This window comes from Vigna unguiculata, chromosome 2 (genome assembly GCF_037176805.1).
Source record: "Vigna unguiculata cultivar grain cowpea cultivar isolate G323 ecotype 2 chromosome 2, ASM3717680v1, whole genome shotgun sequence".
Taxonomy (NCBI): domain Eukaryota; kingdom Viridiplantae; phylum Streptophyta; class Magnoliopsida; order Fabales; family Fabaceae; genus Vigna; species Vigna unguiculata.
The window spans coordinates 36,477,757-36,490,584 of record NC_140793.1 but is presented as its reverse complement, the minus strand read 5'-3'; the positions used below and the strand labels follow the sequence as shown (position 1 = coordinate 36,490,584).

Sequence of the window (12,828 nt, the reverse complement as noted above, 5' to 3'; positions counted from 1 at the left end):
AAATAAGTCAACAACAATCTAAAACTAAGTTGTGAAATATGAACTGTTAATTGTGTTATTCTTGAGCTTTATTTGACTTACTTTCCATACAGTTTCTTATTATTTTATGACACCCTAAACCATAAAAGTGTGAACCAAAGCATGTGCCAATTTTCCAATCCAATTTCAAGAGCATTGATATCAATTACGGTCCCGTAAATTACCTCGACTTTGTGTATGTTTCGAAGCGTTTGTTTTCTCTAAGCTTTCCATTTTTAAAACAAGCTTAAATTACAAATAGTGATTTTTTGAAAATACGATTAGATTAAAAATCAGTTCTTAGATTTTTATGAAAAGCTGACATAATTTGTCTGTTTATGGAATTGTTAATATGATGAAGTATTTAGTTTTCAACGTTGTAACCAAAAAGTTTGTAAACAGATTACCTAGGCCTCTCTGCTTTAACAGCAATGTCGCAAATTGATCGCTTAATATAAGAAAACAACCTCGTATAAGACAGGCTTGCGTAAGATTGAGAATGAACAGAGACAAATTTGAGGAAAAAAAATAATAAATAATCATTAGATGAAGCAATATGAATGCGTAAGAGGTAGAAAACAACCTAGTATGTACAGCATATTTGACGTTGTTAGTGAAACTTGTAAAATGCATAACAGAGATTTTGGCACTGCCACTGGTATCAGCAAACGGAAGGGAATAACCTACTGTGTCTTTTGGACACTTTCTGAACTCAGATATTTCGTCATTTTCACATCAAATGGAGAAAATATGCAGAAGCAACTAAGAGTGGTTTCTGTGATCAAAGGTATGGCCTCACGTGTTTGGATAATAGAGAACTTGAGATTTTATGCGAAGGTAATCTTCTTCTAGCCACTGGCCTCTGCCACCCAAGCAGGAATTCCTCAATCAACCTATAAATTCAAAATGATAAATATATAGTTTTGTAGATTTTAAATGGATAAAAGTAATAAACCACATAAAACATAGTAACACGCACATGCTGCAAATGGCCTTTTGGGATGCAGCCAGCTCACGATCTGGGAAAGATTCTTCCAACCGAAAGCTCAACCATACGTAAAGATCCAAGACCTGCAGTTTTAGTACAATCAGAAACCGTTAAAATTGAGGTTAAGTGGTTCAAAATCAGTTAAAAATGGTTTTATGAACATTTTCTGTCAAAATCAGTGAAGAGAAAATATAGTCAACACTGTACAACAAGAACAGTAACTAAAGAAACCTTGTGAATAGATTCCAGCTCCTTAAGAGCAGCTGCAGTTGTGGGCACTTTGAGTGAGCCTGGCGTAAATATTTCTCGAAGCCGAACAAGGCCTTTCTTTGCATAATTCTCTGCAAACTGATTTATCACAAGTTGTGTTATTTTATGATCATTCAAACTAACCTCAACGTGTCATACTAACAATGTGATAATTACCTGTGTTAGGCCTTGAGATGAAATCTCGTCATCCATCTCAACTGGACTGAATATTATTACAACTATCAGTTAAAATTTAACTGAAAAGATGAACAGAAGTAAACTACAGACACCGTGATTTATTAATTGACTGGGTTTTTTCAATTCATAGAATTGTCCTACATTACATGGATATTGCATTTTTAAATTGTGTTTTTCCCTGAAAAGATAAGAATGCACCTGATACAGAAAAGGTATTTTTCATGTAATCCAAGGGGAAGCTCATCAATGACAGCAGCAACTTTCTAGTATCAGCGTGTACAAACAACACCCACAAAACAAAAGGGAACCCAATGAATAATAATAAACTATTGAAGGTATTTGATACTGATATTACTAATGAACAAGACAATAGCATTCATATGAAATATCCACAATTCAATGGCAAGGCAGCTATTAAAAGACATACCAGTAATTGATCACAATTAACAATGAAATAATTTTCGGATAACTTCGCATTGCCAAGAAAATGTGCCTGCAATATTTAAAGATAAAAGGTAACTAATGTAGTATAGGGATGTAATAATATAATATGTTAAGACACCTAAGAATTTTCAAATTCAATGATTTGAAAGATGAAGTTGAGTGAAATACAATGCTTGGCGACTTCATTATAACTAGTAATCACAATTTTCTTTTCACTTGCAATGGACAATGACAAATAATACAATTTACAGTGTACTATGGATGACAGAATGAATGATCATGCAAACACAAATAGGCACATATATTTTACCAGTATTTGATAGAAACCATATCTCGGGTGTAATCGGGAATACATATACATCAATTCGAAGGTAGGAAATAAGCCAGCACGCTGTATCACAATTAGCATACATAAATCATCAATAGTGGATAAAGTAAAAAGTTCGGATAAAAGTGCATATCTGCTAGAATACTTAGTATAGGGTAGTTAAGTTTTTGGTTACCTCTAAAATGGGTGATGGAGAATTCAATGATGAATGGAGCAAGGGTAGATCCTCTTCATCCAAGCATGTCACTTCTCCTTCCGGAAAATTTGACCCATATCTCCCGGCTCTTCCTGTAAGTAGAAATGCATTCATTGCAACCAATAATAACACATGATCCAAATAGACAGGACATTAGACCAAGGTTCAACATTTCCACATATTAATAAAATATAAAAATATCTACTGAAACAGTAAATCATGGATATTTGAGTTAAGTTTTTTGTTCCCAAGTGAATTCCTAATCAGTTACTTAAATAAACATAAGGTTAAATCACTTCGTATCTCAACAATAATTTAAAAAAATCAACATTAATAAAGATATTCCTGTGTCAGAAGAAGAAATGATAGCTTGAGTAGAGATAAAGATATATTTTAGGGGGGGAATGTTAAAGCCACAAAAACTGGGAACATTAACAAAGTTGACAGAAGTTTAAGTTCTGTTAAATAATGTAGCACTGGTTTTGCCAAAAATATCCTTTGATGTACCCCAGAATATTCACATATCTGAACTGTATCCTAGTAGATTTTTTGTCAAAAAAGTTAATTTATTATATACATAATGCTTAACGCAAGTACCTGCCCCGAATTTTCCAGCAAATTCAGCATCCAACAATGATAATATATAAATAAAAAGGATGATTTGAATACATTGGAACAGCAACATACATCATGACAAAAGATAAAATAAGAAAAAATTATCCAAAGCTAATGCTCACTATTACACCGCTTGAAATCTGATGTAACATTTATAGACTAAGCCAAAAAAAATTATACCGTTTTATTGACAAAAAGTTAAAAACAACACAAAAAACGTCAGTATCAATATTTACCAGATACAATCCTTTAATCAAATTCCAGAACAAGGTTCAATTCAATTATAAGAATTTAATGCTACCTGCAATCTGTTTGATCTCCGGTACAGTTAGATCCCGCATCTCAAATCCGTCAAACTTCTTTGTAGTGGAAAATATGATTCTAGAGATGTTTAGATTAAGACCCATTCCAATGGCATCACTGGCCACAAGAACATCAAACTCACTACTTGCATCATTGAACATGCTTGCCTGCAGTCCTAATGAAACTTAAACAAATCAAATTCTCAGCATGGAGGGGAACAATGAGATAGAAATTGGAAATATTTATTAACATGTGCCAATAAAAATAGCAGTAAACTAAAGGAAAGCTAAAAACTACGAACAAAAAACGAGAAGGAATTTCCAAACAGAGCGGAGAAACAACATTGAAACTGCATAACAAGGTTATGGTCAGCATGAGCATTTCTGCCAATGAATGAGAAAAAACAGAAAACACAAAAGAACAAAATAAATGGCAGAATGTGCGTATGAGCAACGAATGTTAAATTCTAAATATTACATTACCGTGAAACAATTGTAATTAAAAAGGAAAACCAAAAATTACTTAGACAAAGGTTTGAGCTCACACCTGCCTTGTTCGTGTCTCTGGTGGTAGTGAACCATAAACTACCGAACAAAGATGCTTTCCTTCCTTCTCAATTCTTTTCTGAGCAATACATATATTAACTCTTACTAGTTAGTTTGCAGTGGAGACACTACAAAAATTATAAATTGAATTTGCATAATTCATTAGCAGCTTACATTATGTTTGATAAAATATCATTACAAGTGTCATACTCTTCTTATGCTAATCAAGATGAAGGGGTATGTGTGTGTGGAGTGGGGTGGGTGTGGGGGTGGGGGCGGTGCTGGAGGTGGAATATTGAGTAAAAGAGAATTTAATTGACTAAATCCGAACTAAGCAAACACTGACACTGTATCTACCATCCCCATTCCTATATAATGTCAATGAAAATAGCACTATGAACATGGTTAAAATGATAGGATACCAGTAGTCAAGAGTCTGTGTAGGGGCTAATAGAGGGCAGAAACAACTGTAATTGGATAGCTTGTAAATAGAAGGATAAAGGGTGGTAGTTAGCAGTTAAGATTTGATTCAGAAGTTGTACGGAGAGGAAAGGTCTCTAGAATACCTTATTGTATGCCTTGTTTACATTGATCTATCACATTTAATAAAATACAGGCTCATATCGATTGCCTTGTTCTGTTTTCCCAAAAGCTTACATTCTATCAATTGAATCCCATCATAAACACTTTTAGGCTCGGATACTAAATTAGAAAGATAAAGGTTTGGAGTCAATTAAAACATGTAAAAGGGATGACCTCTTTTTCAGAAGTATTTAATGAAAAAAAGAGGGAACAATAACAGTGAAAATGGACAGCCACGAAAGTTTGGGCATAAAACAAAATATGAAAGCATGCAAGTTAATTTCAAGAACAGTTAAAACATGTAAAAGCTAACCTTCAATCTGTAAATCTCCATACGTGAGAAGGTTACAATGCAATCACCATTTCTTACATTAGAGAAAGACCCAAGAGGAACATTCAGTGGGATTAAAGGTGACAGTCTCTCATAAAATTGAACCTGCAGCACCCATGAAGAAAAATTTTTGAGAGAATTAAAGAACATTTTGATGGAAACACAATGAATAAGCACAGGACCTTGACAACAGTTGTTATTTACCACAATGGAAAATTCTTGAGGGTAAAATTACTAGTCTAATGTATGTGCCCCTATCCCATCCCCCACAGAAACACAAATGTTGCTCGGAGAGTTTCAGTACCTCGACTTCATCACCAGTAATTTTCAATATCTCCTGAATAAGGGGAACAGCAGCCGGATCACCACAAAGGTGAAGTTCATCAGCAGCAATTCCTAATAAAGCACGTGTAAATGAATATCCCCTTGTAGTACAACCTATCATCTGGATCCATAAAGAGACATAAGGTTAGATGCGGAAAAAATCACAATGACAAGCATACCATGGAATCACGAGATATAGAATAACAACTAGCAAATCCCATAATGCCACCGATGCCTCCTCATATGCAAATGTTCCCGTCATTCCAATTCTCAACTAGTAATACTGCTAAAATTGAACATGTGACATGACAAGATTATGATAAGACCATAAAGTTTTATCCCTTGCTCGATGTGAATTTTATTTATGTAGGTTCACATAAAACCAAATAATTATTCTAGGAATTACTTTATATATAATACAAAAAAAGGAATCTCCAAATGGAAATTTTACTTGCCTGAATTTCATCAATAACAGCGCATTGATAATCAGCTGATACATCAGCCATTTCAACTGTAACAGCTTTATGATTCGCACCATCAACCTCGTCTCTTTCCTGACCTGTTATGAGATCGCAAGGAACTTGTGCCTTGTTCAATCGTTTTGCTATCTCCCATGCCAACAACCTTAAAGGACCACAATATATGCCTGCAAGGTACAAAAATACTTAATCTCCCTGCTAAGTTTTCATCCTCACGCATTATTGTTTACCTTTTCCATTGAAAAGAAGGATAACTTACCAGAAGCACTAGACTCGAGCTGTTTCAGAGCATGATGTGTTTTACCGCTATTTGTTGGACCAACATGAAGGATAACCCTACGATGTTTTTTCCTGGCCTGTGGATACCATGAATGAGGGCAGCTAAAACAACCAGTAATTAAGCATCAGCATTCAGAAACATTAAATGCAAAGTCATAACCCCTGTCGTAGAGTTTTATAATCAGATATAAGTTTGTTTAACAGCATTTGAGAGTAAACAAACAACATATGGGGCATGTTGTTCACTTACGTCAAGTCAGTAAAATCATTTCTGATGGGGCCACTAGAGCTGCCATATGAATGCACCATGTTTGCAGCACCACCTAAAGTTTGAAACTTGAACTGAAAGTATAGACGAAGAGGCTCCTTATTGCCTGGATGGGTGATGATATATCATCACAAACAACCCAAGTCAGTCTATATTGGAATTTAAACGAGGAAAAACATAAGGGCGTGTTGAATTTAGCGTTTTGATCGTTCCAGGATAAAGGGGAGAAAAATCAAAGGAAAATACTGGGTTGGTCACAGCGAAATTAATTAAATTAGTCCTCAAAGGTGGAGGGAACGAACCGAACAGAGAGCGAGCAAATAGGTTCCGATTGCGGCGAAGAAGAAAGGAAGCCATTGTTGGGAAGAGAGTGTGAATATGAAGTTGGATAGAAAAAGGGTGAAATGGAATGAGAATAGAAGAAGAAAAAAGGGTATGGCGGTGGATGGATCCAAAACGTTGCTCCCTTTGACCGCACAACCTGCGAACCTCACTCTCCGCCTCTTCCACCTCCAAACACCACCCTTCATAAATTAAAAATATATATATATACTCTTCAATTTAAATTAATAAAACAAGAAAATTAACTCTTTTCTATCAATTTAATCCGATGTTTTACCTAACATTAGAGCCGTCAAAACTCGATCCGATTTTTTCATTGGTTGATCGTTCAACAAGTTAATTTATACCGAATCACTCCGGTTAAAAAATTTTGAATTTGATCTAATCATAACTTAATAACTTAGTAAGTTAAATGAGCTGAGTTATTAATTCACTTAATTTAAAAAATTATCTTTTTCTTTTGTAAAAAAACTAAATTATAATTAAGATAAAAATCTAAATAAATTTCGATATAATTTAAATATAATCTAAAAAATGTTAAATTTAATATTTAAAATAGAAATTATTTATATGTTTGTTAAGAAAACAATCTTATCTAAGACAAATATAAAATCCAACATAATAAAGAAATATTTATGTGATTTTTATTTGTAAGTTAATTCGCCAATTTGACTCACTACGAATTTAATATGGATGAAAGAGATTATAAATAAGATAGGTTAAAACTTAACATGTACTAAAATTTGTAAATATTTTTCAACCCAACCCAAACTGAACTCGTGATGAACTGAATTAACTTATGAGTTTCAACCCATTTTGACCGCTTCTAATATTTTGGACCCTCTATTTGCAGGTTGGTGAATCAATCTAATTTACTGTGAATTTAATTCGAATAAACCAAATTTTAAATAAGATGAATAAAAAATTAACCTTTACAAAAATTTGTAAAATTTTTTCAATTAAACCTAAATTTGTAATTAATCGACTTGAGTCGAAAATTGAAAGTTGAGACTATCTTAACATCTTCCATCGTATTTAAAGAGTAAATTATAAAGTACAACTTTCCACTCTCGATTATTCCGAAATGTAAAATAATTAAAGATTAATACTAATTACTTTTTAATAGATGTTGGGTTCGGGAATTTGGGTTTTTCTTGTTATTCCAAGGTTTATGATCATAATTATCATATTTTAGACTCCACTATTTTAAGTACCTTTGCTTCAAACTCGCAACTTGAACTTAAAATAAAATTTAAAAATTGAATAATGATCAAACTTAAATATATTGATAGTATTTCTTCTTTAACATATTATCTATATCTTGTTTGTTTTCATTGAATTCCTGATTTTCAACTTAGACATGACTCTAACAAAAAAAAAATATCTTGCAACTATATAAACAAAAAAAAAACACATAGATTAGTTTATTTTATTAGTTATTTTGATATTTTTATTTTAATTATTTTTAGTACGAAATACATATTAGTAAAATATAAAATTTATTCCATTGTGTTAGTTATTTTAACATTTTAATTTTAATTATTCATTTTATTACAATTTAATATAATTGCAAGCATTTAATTACTATTTAAGCTTATACTTTTTGAATTATTTATTATGTTATGATAAAAGTTAAATATTTTATTATTTAATTGATTAAGTTAATTTGTTTAATCGTGATATATATATATATATATATATATATATATATATATATTCAAATTTCTTTGTTTTTAACAGTGAAAAATTATTTTTATCTCAATTTTTATCATTTTTCGAACTTTAAGTGCATTTCAGTGTCCTCTGTCTCTTTCCATCATCCTATTTTCCTTTTAAATCGTTGGAAGCAAACAAAATGGAAGTGCACAATCCAATTGAATCAAGAGTGAGTCGTCAGTGGTGCTTTGTTTATAGGAAAATAATCTTTTAATAATTAAATTTTTATAACTTTTTTTATTGTGGTTAAGTGCTTTTTTTATTTATTTTTTATTTCAAAAAACTATTTAGGAAATACATTTTAAATTATAAAAGTTAAAAAAAATTGTCAAAATTTAATCGTAATATATTCAAGAATCAGAAAATGTCCAAAAAATTCGAAGAACGGTCATGCATCAGATAGATAAACGGACAATGTTGATAGAATAGACAATCTTCAATTAGCCGACACACTTTTGTAGTTTACAAAAAAGTTAATTAATACATCATTTTTTCGGAAAATTGCCTAATAACTGATTTTTTTTTTTCTCGTTATTCATTCTTTCATCAAAACAAATAAGCAAATAGGGATAATTAAGTGGAAGATTTATGTAAGAAGAAAGAAACATATATATCTCAAGAATAATTTTAGAAAAAAAAAAAAAACTTATCCACAGAGAATGAGATAGTCATTTTTTTTAATTATCATATGATGCCTTGAACTAAAAATAACTCATGGTTATAAAACTTGATTATATTTACGTTTTGAACTTGAGTGGTGTTGTTCAATTTTATTCAAGGCTATTGATTGTTATTAAAAACGTTATTTTGACGTTAATTATCTGTTTTAAAATTTGAATAATAAAATCACACTGTCTTAAACTTTATTTATTATTTCGTATATTATTTCTTACCATAACTATTTTAAATTGGTGTCATATTTATGAAATTCAATTAAAGATTTTTATCTTTTCGGTAATCATTATCAAATAATTGGACTATTAATCCAATATTTCAATAAAATCAATGACTAAAGTAATTTTCACATTATTTCCTATCGCTTAGACCTAACTAAAATACATATAATTTATTTCTGAATTTTTTTTTTTATAGACAACTACAATGATGTATCGTAAAGTTATATGAACCGGGAATATTTAAATACTTAATTAAATATTTAAATATTGAAATACTGTGGTGACAATTGCAACAAGACATCAACGGAAAAGATGAATGAATGTAGACGGCTTTTTGGGGAGACAGGTTTTCAAAAAGTCTTAGAATCAACAACAATTGGATCATTATAGCAACAAAAACAATATAATCCTTCTTTATTAAATTCATTAAAATATTCATTAATAACAAATAAAAAAATAATAATTAGTCAAACTAATATTCTTTACCAGAATAATATATTGTAAACTTATGTCATTAATAATTTATTAATTAAAAATAAAAAACAGAAAAGGGGCCATGTGAATTCAAATTCCCCAACGGAATTCACACTGCCATAGTGTTTGGGCTGCATTGGGCTTCTGCTTCTTTGACTTTTTTTCCTCTCTTGCACACGTGCGAATCAACATGCTTTATGTTGCTTTGGCTAACCTAACCCGTTGCGTGGGTTCTGGTTCGTAGTGATGTGACCCAGGTCTTAGGGTCAAACAAAGCCGACTCCTTTTTACGCAATGGCTCACGTCACCCTCGCTTCTCTGCGATCTTCTCCTTCTTCTACTCACTCCATTCTCTATATAACTACTCCTCCGCCACCACCCTCCTCCACTTCACCTCCGAAACCACTCAATTTCAACCCTCGCACCCTTCACACATGGCTGCTCCCGCCAATTCCCAGCAACAAAATCCTCTCATCACCCCCTACAAGATGGGAACTTTCAATCTCTCTCATAGGTATATCTACTCTCTCAACCTCCTTCCTCCACTTCATTTTCCGATCAACTCCTTCAATTTTCTCTTCTTTTTTCAGAGTTGTCTTGGCGCCGCTCACCAGACAGAGGTCCTACAACAACGTTCCACAACCGCACGCCATCCCCTATTATTCTCAGAGAACCTCCAACGGAGGCCTTCTCATCGCCGAAGCCACCGGAGTCTCCGACACCGCTCAAGGGTATTATTTATCATCACTGTTACTCTCATTTTTATCATCTTCATCTTCATCTTCATCTTCATACCCACTTTTCATTTCTGAAGGTATCCCGACACGCCTGGCATATGGACGAAGGAGCAGGTGGAAGCATGGAAACCCATCGTCGATGCTGTTCACGCCAAAGGCGGTATCTTCTTTTGTCAGATTTGGCACGTAGGAAGAGTTTCAAATTCAGGTTTTTTTTTTTTTTATTCATTTTCCTCCTCCTTCATCGCTCTACATTCTGATTTTTGAATTCAATCATATTTTCAAGTTCAAAACTTTGGGGTTGTTGTTGATTGATACTTGAGCGAGAACTCTACATTCTGATTTTTGTACAGATTATCAGCCAAATGGACAAGCACCTGTGTCATCTACAGACAAGCCACTCACACCGCAAATTCGAAGTAACGGCATTGATACAGCGCATTTCACGCCACCACGGCGCCTAAGAACCGATGAAATTCCTCAAATTGTCAACGATTTCAGACTTGCTGCAAGAAATGCCATCGAAGCTGGTAATTAATTTCCTTCACTTATCATTGTTTCACAAACTAACTACATACACTGACGTGGCTGTGGTTGTGGAAATTACAGGTTTTGATGGGGTTGAGATCCATGGCGCACATGGGTACCTACTTGAGCAATTTATGAAAGACAAGGTGAACGACAGAACAGATGAATACGGTGGATCCCTGGAGAACAGGTGCAGACTTCCTCTGGAGGTTGTTGAAGCTGTTGTGAACGAGATAGGAGCGGAAAGAGTTGGAATTAGGTTATCACCTTTTGCAGAGTATGCAGAATGTGGAGACTCAAATCCCAAACAACTGGGACTTTACATGGCTAATGCCCTGAATAAGTATGGTATTCTGTACTGTCACATGGTGGAACCCAGAATGGTAACGGTTGGACAAAAGATCGAATGCCCTGACAGTCTGGTGCCTATGAGAAAGGCCTTCAATGGTACTTTTATAGCTGCCGGAGGTTATGACCGGGAAGATGGGATCAAAGCCATTGCTGAAAACAAAGCTGATCTTGTTGCCTTTGGTCGTTGGTTCTTGGCTAACCCAGATTTGCCCAAAAGATTTGCTCTCAATGCTCCTCTCAACAAGTATAACAGGGAGACATTCTACGTCAGTGATCCCGTTCTTGGCTACACCGACTACCCTTTTCTTGATGAGGACTCCAACGGTGTAGCAGCATCCTAGGATTTGTTTTGTACTAACCTTTTCTTCCTCTGCAAATTCTTCGCTATTTGCAGATTCGGTTGCTCAGATTTTCGTTTGCATATTTTTTAGTGACTTCTATGTTCTTCGGTTCTTCTAAGTTCTTATTTATGTAATAATGTGGCTCGATCTCAATAACATGTATTGGGCAAAGGCTATGACACCTGTTTTTACCACACCATACTAGCTTTGTGCTAGTAATAGTATTATTTCAGCACTTGCCTAATTTTGTTCTTTGGAAGCTATTCTAAACATGGAATTTTTGTATGGTTCTTGCATAAAACAGTTTTAGAACTTTATAATACCTGCAACAAGAAACATGGCTAAAGTACCAATGCGACCCATAATCCATGCTACGTGTATGAAAACCCCGACAAAATTTGTAGCCACGTGCATTATTTTGAATATCGTCACTTGTTAAAATTCTTTAAATATTCAAAGATTTAAAGGAGTAAAAGTTTTCCGGTGAAGAAAAAAACATATAAAATTAAACAATATTTTACTAATATATTAATTACTATAGCATGAGTTATAAGTTATATGGGATGTGGTCATACAGACTCAAGGATACACAAGTGAATTTATTTATGGATAGCGTTGAGATACTGAATATTTGTCTTTAAATGAATTTTAGCCGATACAGTTTTGTTGGTTACAAAAGGTTGCTAAATATAGTTAGATTACAGACAATTCTGTCGGAAAACTTCCAAATACCTGATTTTCTTTTTCTCTTTATTCATTCCTTCGTCAAAACAAATAGGGATAATTTTGTAGGGAGTGTGGAATCTTCATGTAAGAAGAAAGAAAGAAATATATATACAGGAATCTTCATGTAAACCAATAAGAACCCTTCCATGATGTCTCTGCTTCCACTCCGACAGTGACGGTAGCAGCTTCGACAACCACCACGAGTTTCTCCCACAGTCGCACTTTCACATTTTCATTGTTTTCCATGTGCATTTTTTTTTTCCAGACACTTCCAACTTTCATATCCCCAATCCAACTATATTTGTGTCCTTCGTTCAGATAATAGTAATTTTTTAACCCAATGGAGTAATGCCACTACTTAATAGTACTGGGTTGGTGTACCCACACAAGTTGGTGTATATGAAACACTTGTTCCTTGTCCAATGGTACACGTCACTGTCACCATCACCAATCACCATCGGCTCTCTGCGATCTTTCTCCTTCCTCTAATAATTCCATTCTCTGTAGAACTACACCTCCGCCACCACCCTCTTCCGCTTCACTTCCAAAACCACTCAAATTCAACCCTCA

At 33.6% G+C, this 12,828-nt stretch overlaps 2 protein-coding genes across 2 annotated transcripts; one reads left to right on the top strand and one right to left on the bottom strand.

Moving 5' to 3' along the window:
• Window positions 1-532: 532 nt before the first annotated feature.
• ATSUV3 (ATP-dependent RNA helicase) lies at window positions 533-6,676 on the bottom strand. The gene is made up of 16 exons (XM_028055326.2): window positions 6,450-6,676; window positions 6,130-6,253; window positions 5,860-5,981; window positions 5,577-5,767; window positions 5,102-5,242; window positions 4,780-4,902; window positions 3,886-3,963; window positions 3,338-3,506; window positions 2,401-2,513; window positions 2,208-2,288; window positions 1,881-1,946; window positions 1,652-1,716; window positions 1,433-1,478; window positions 1,238-1,354; window positions 998-1,089; window positions 533-911 (listed from the first exon to the last, which is right to left on the bottom strand). The coding sequence occupies exons 1-16, from the start codon at window positions 6,502-6,504 to the stop codon at window positions 800-802; spliced, it is 1,695 nt and encodes a 564-aa protein (XP_027911127.2). The 5' UTR covers window positions 6,505-6,676; the 3' UTR covers window positions 533-799.
• Window positions 6,677-9,884: 3,208 nt separating this feature from the next.
• Window positions 9,885-11,776, top strand: LOC114169932 (putative 12-oxophytodienoate reductase 11). The gene is made up of 5 exons (XM_028055338.2): window positions 9,885-10,089; window positions 10,166-10,306; window positions 10,390-10,520; window positions 10,666-10,842; window positions 10,922-11,776. Exons 1-5 carry the CDS (start codon window positions 10,010-10,012, stop codon window positions 11,530-11,532), a joined length of 1,140 nt encoding a protein of 379 aa, XP_027911139.2. The 5' UTR covers window positions 9,885-10,009; the 3' UTR covers window positions 11,533-11,776.
• The last annotated feature ends 1,052 nt before the right edge of the window (window positions 11,777-12,828 follow it).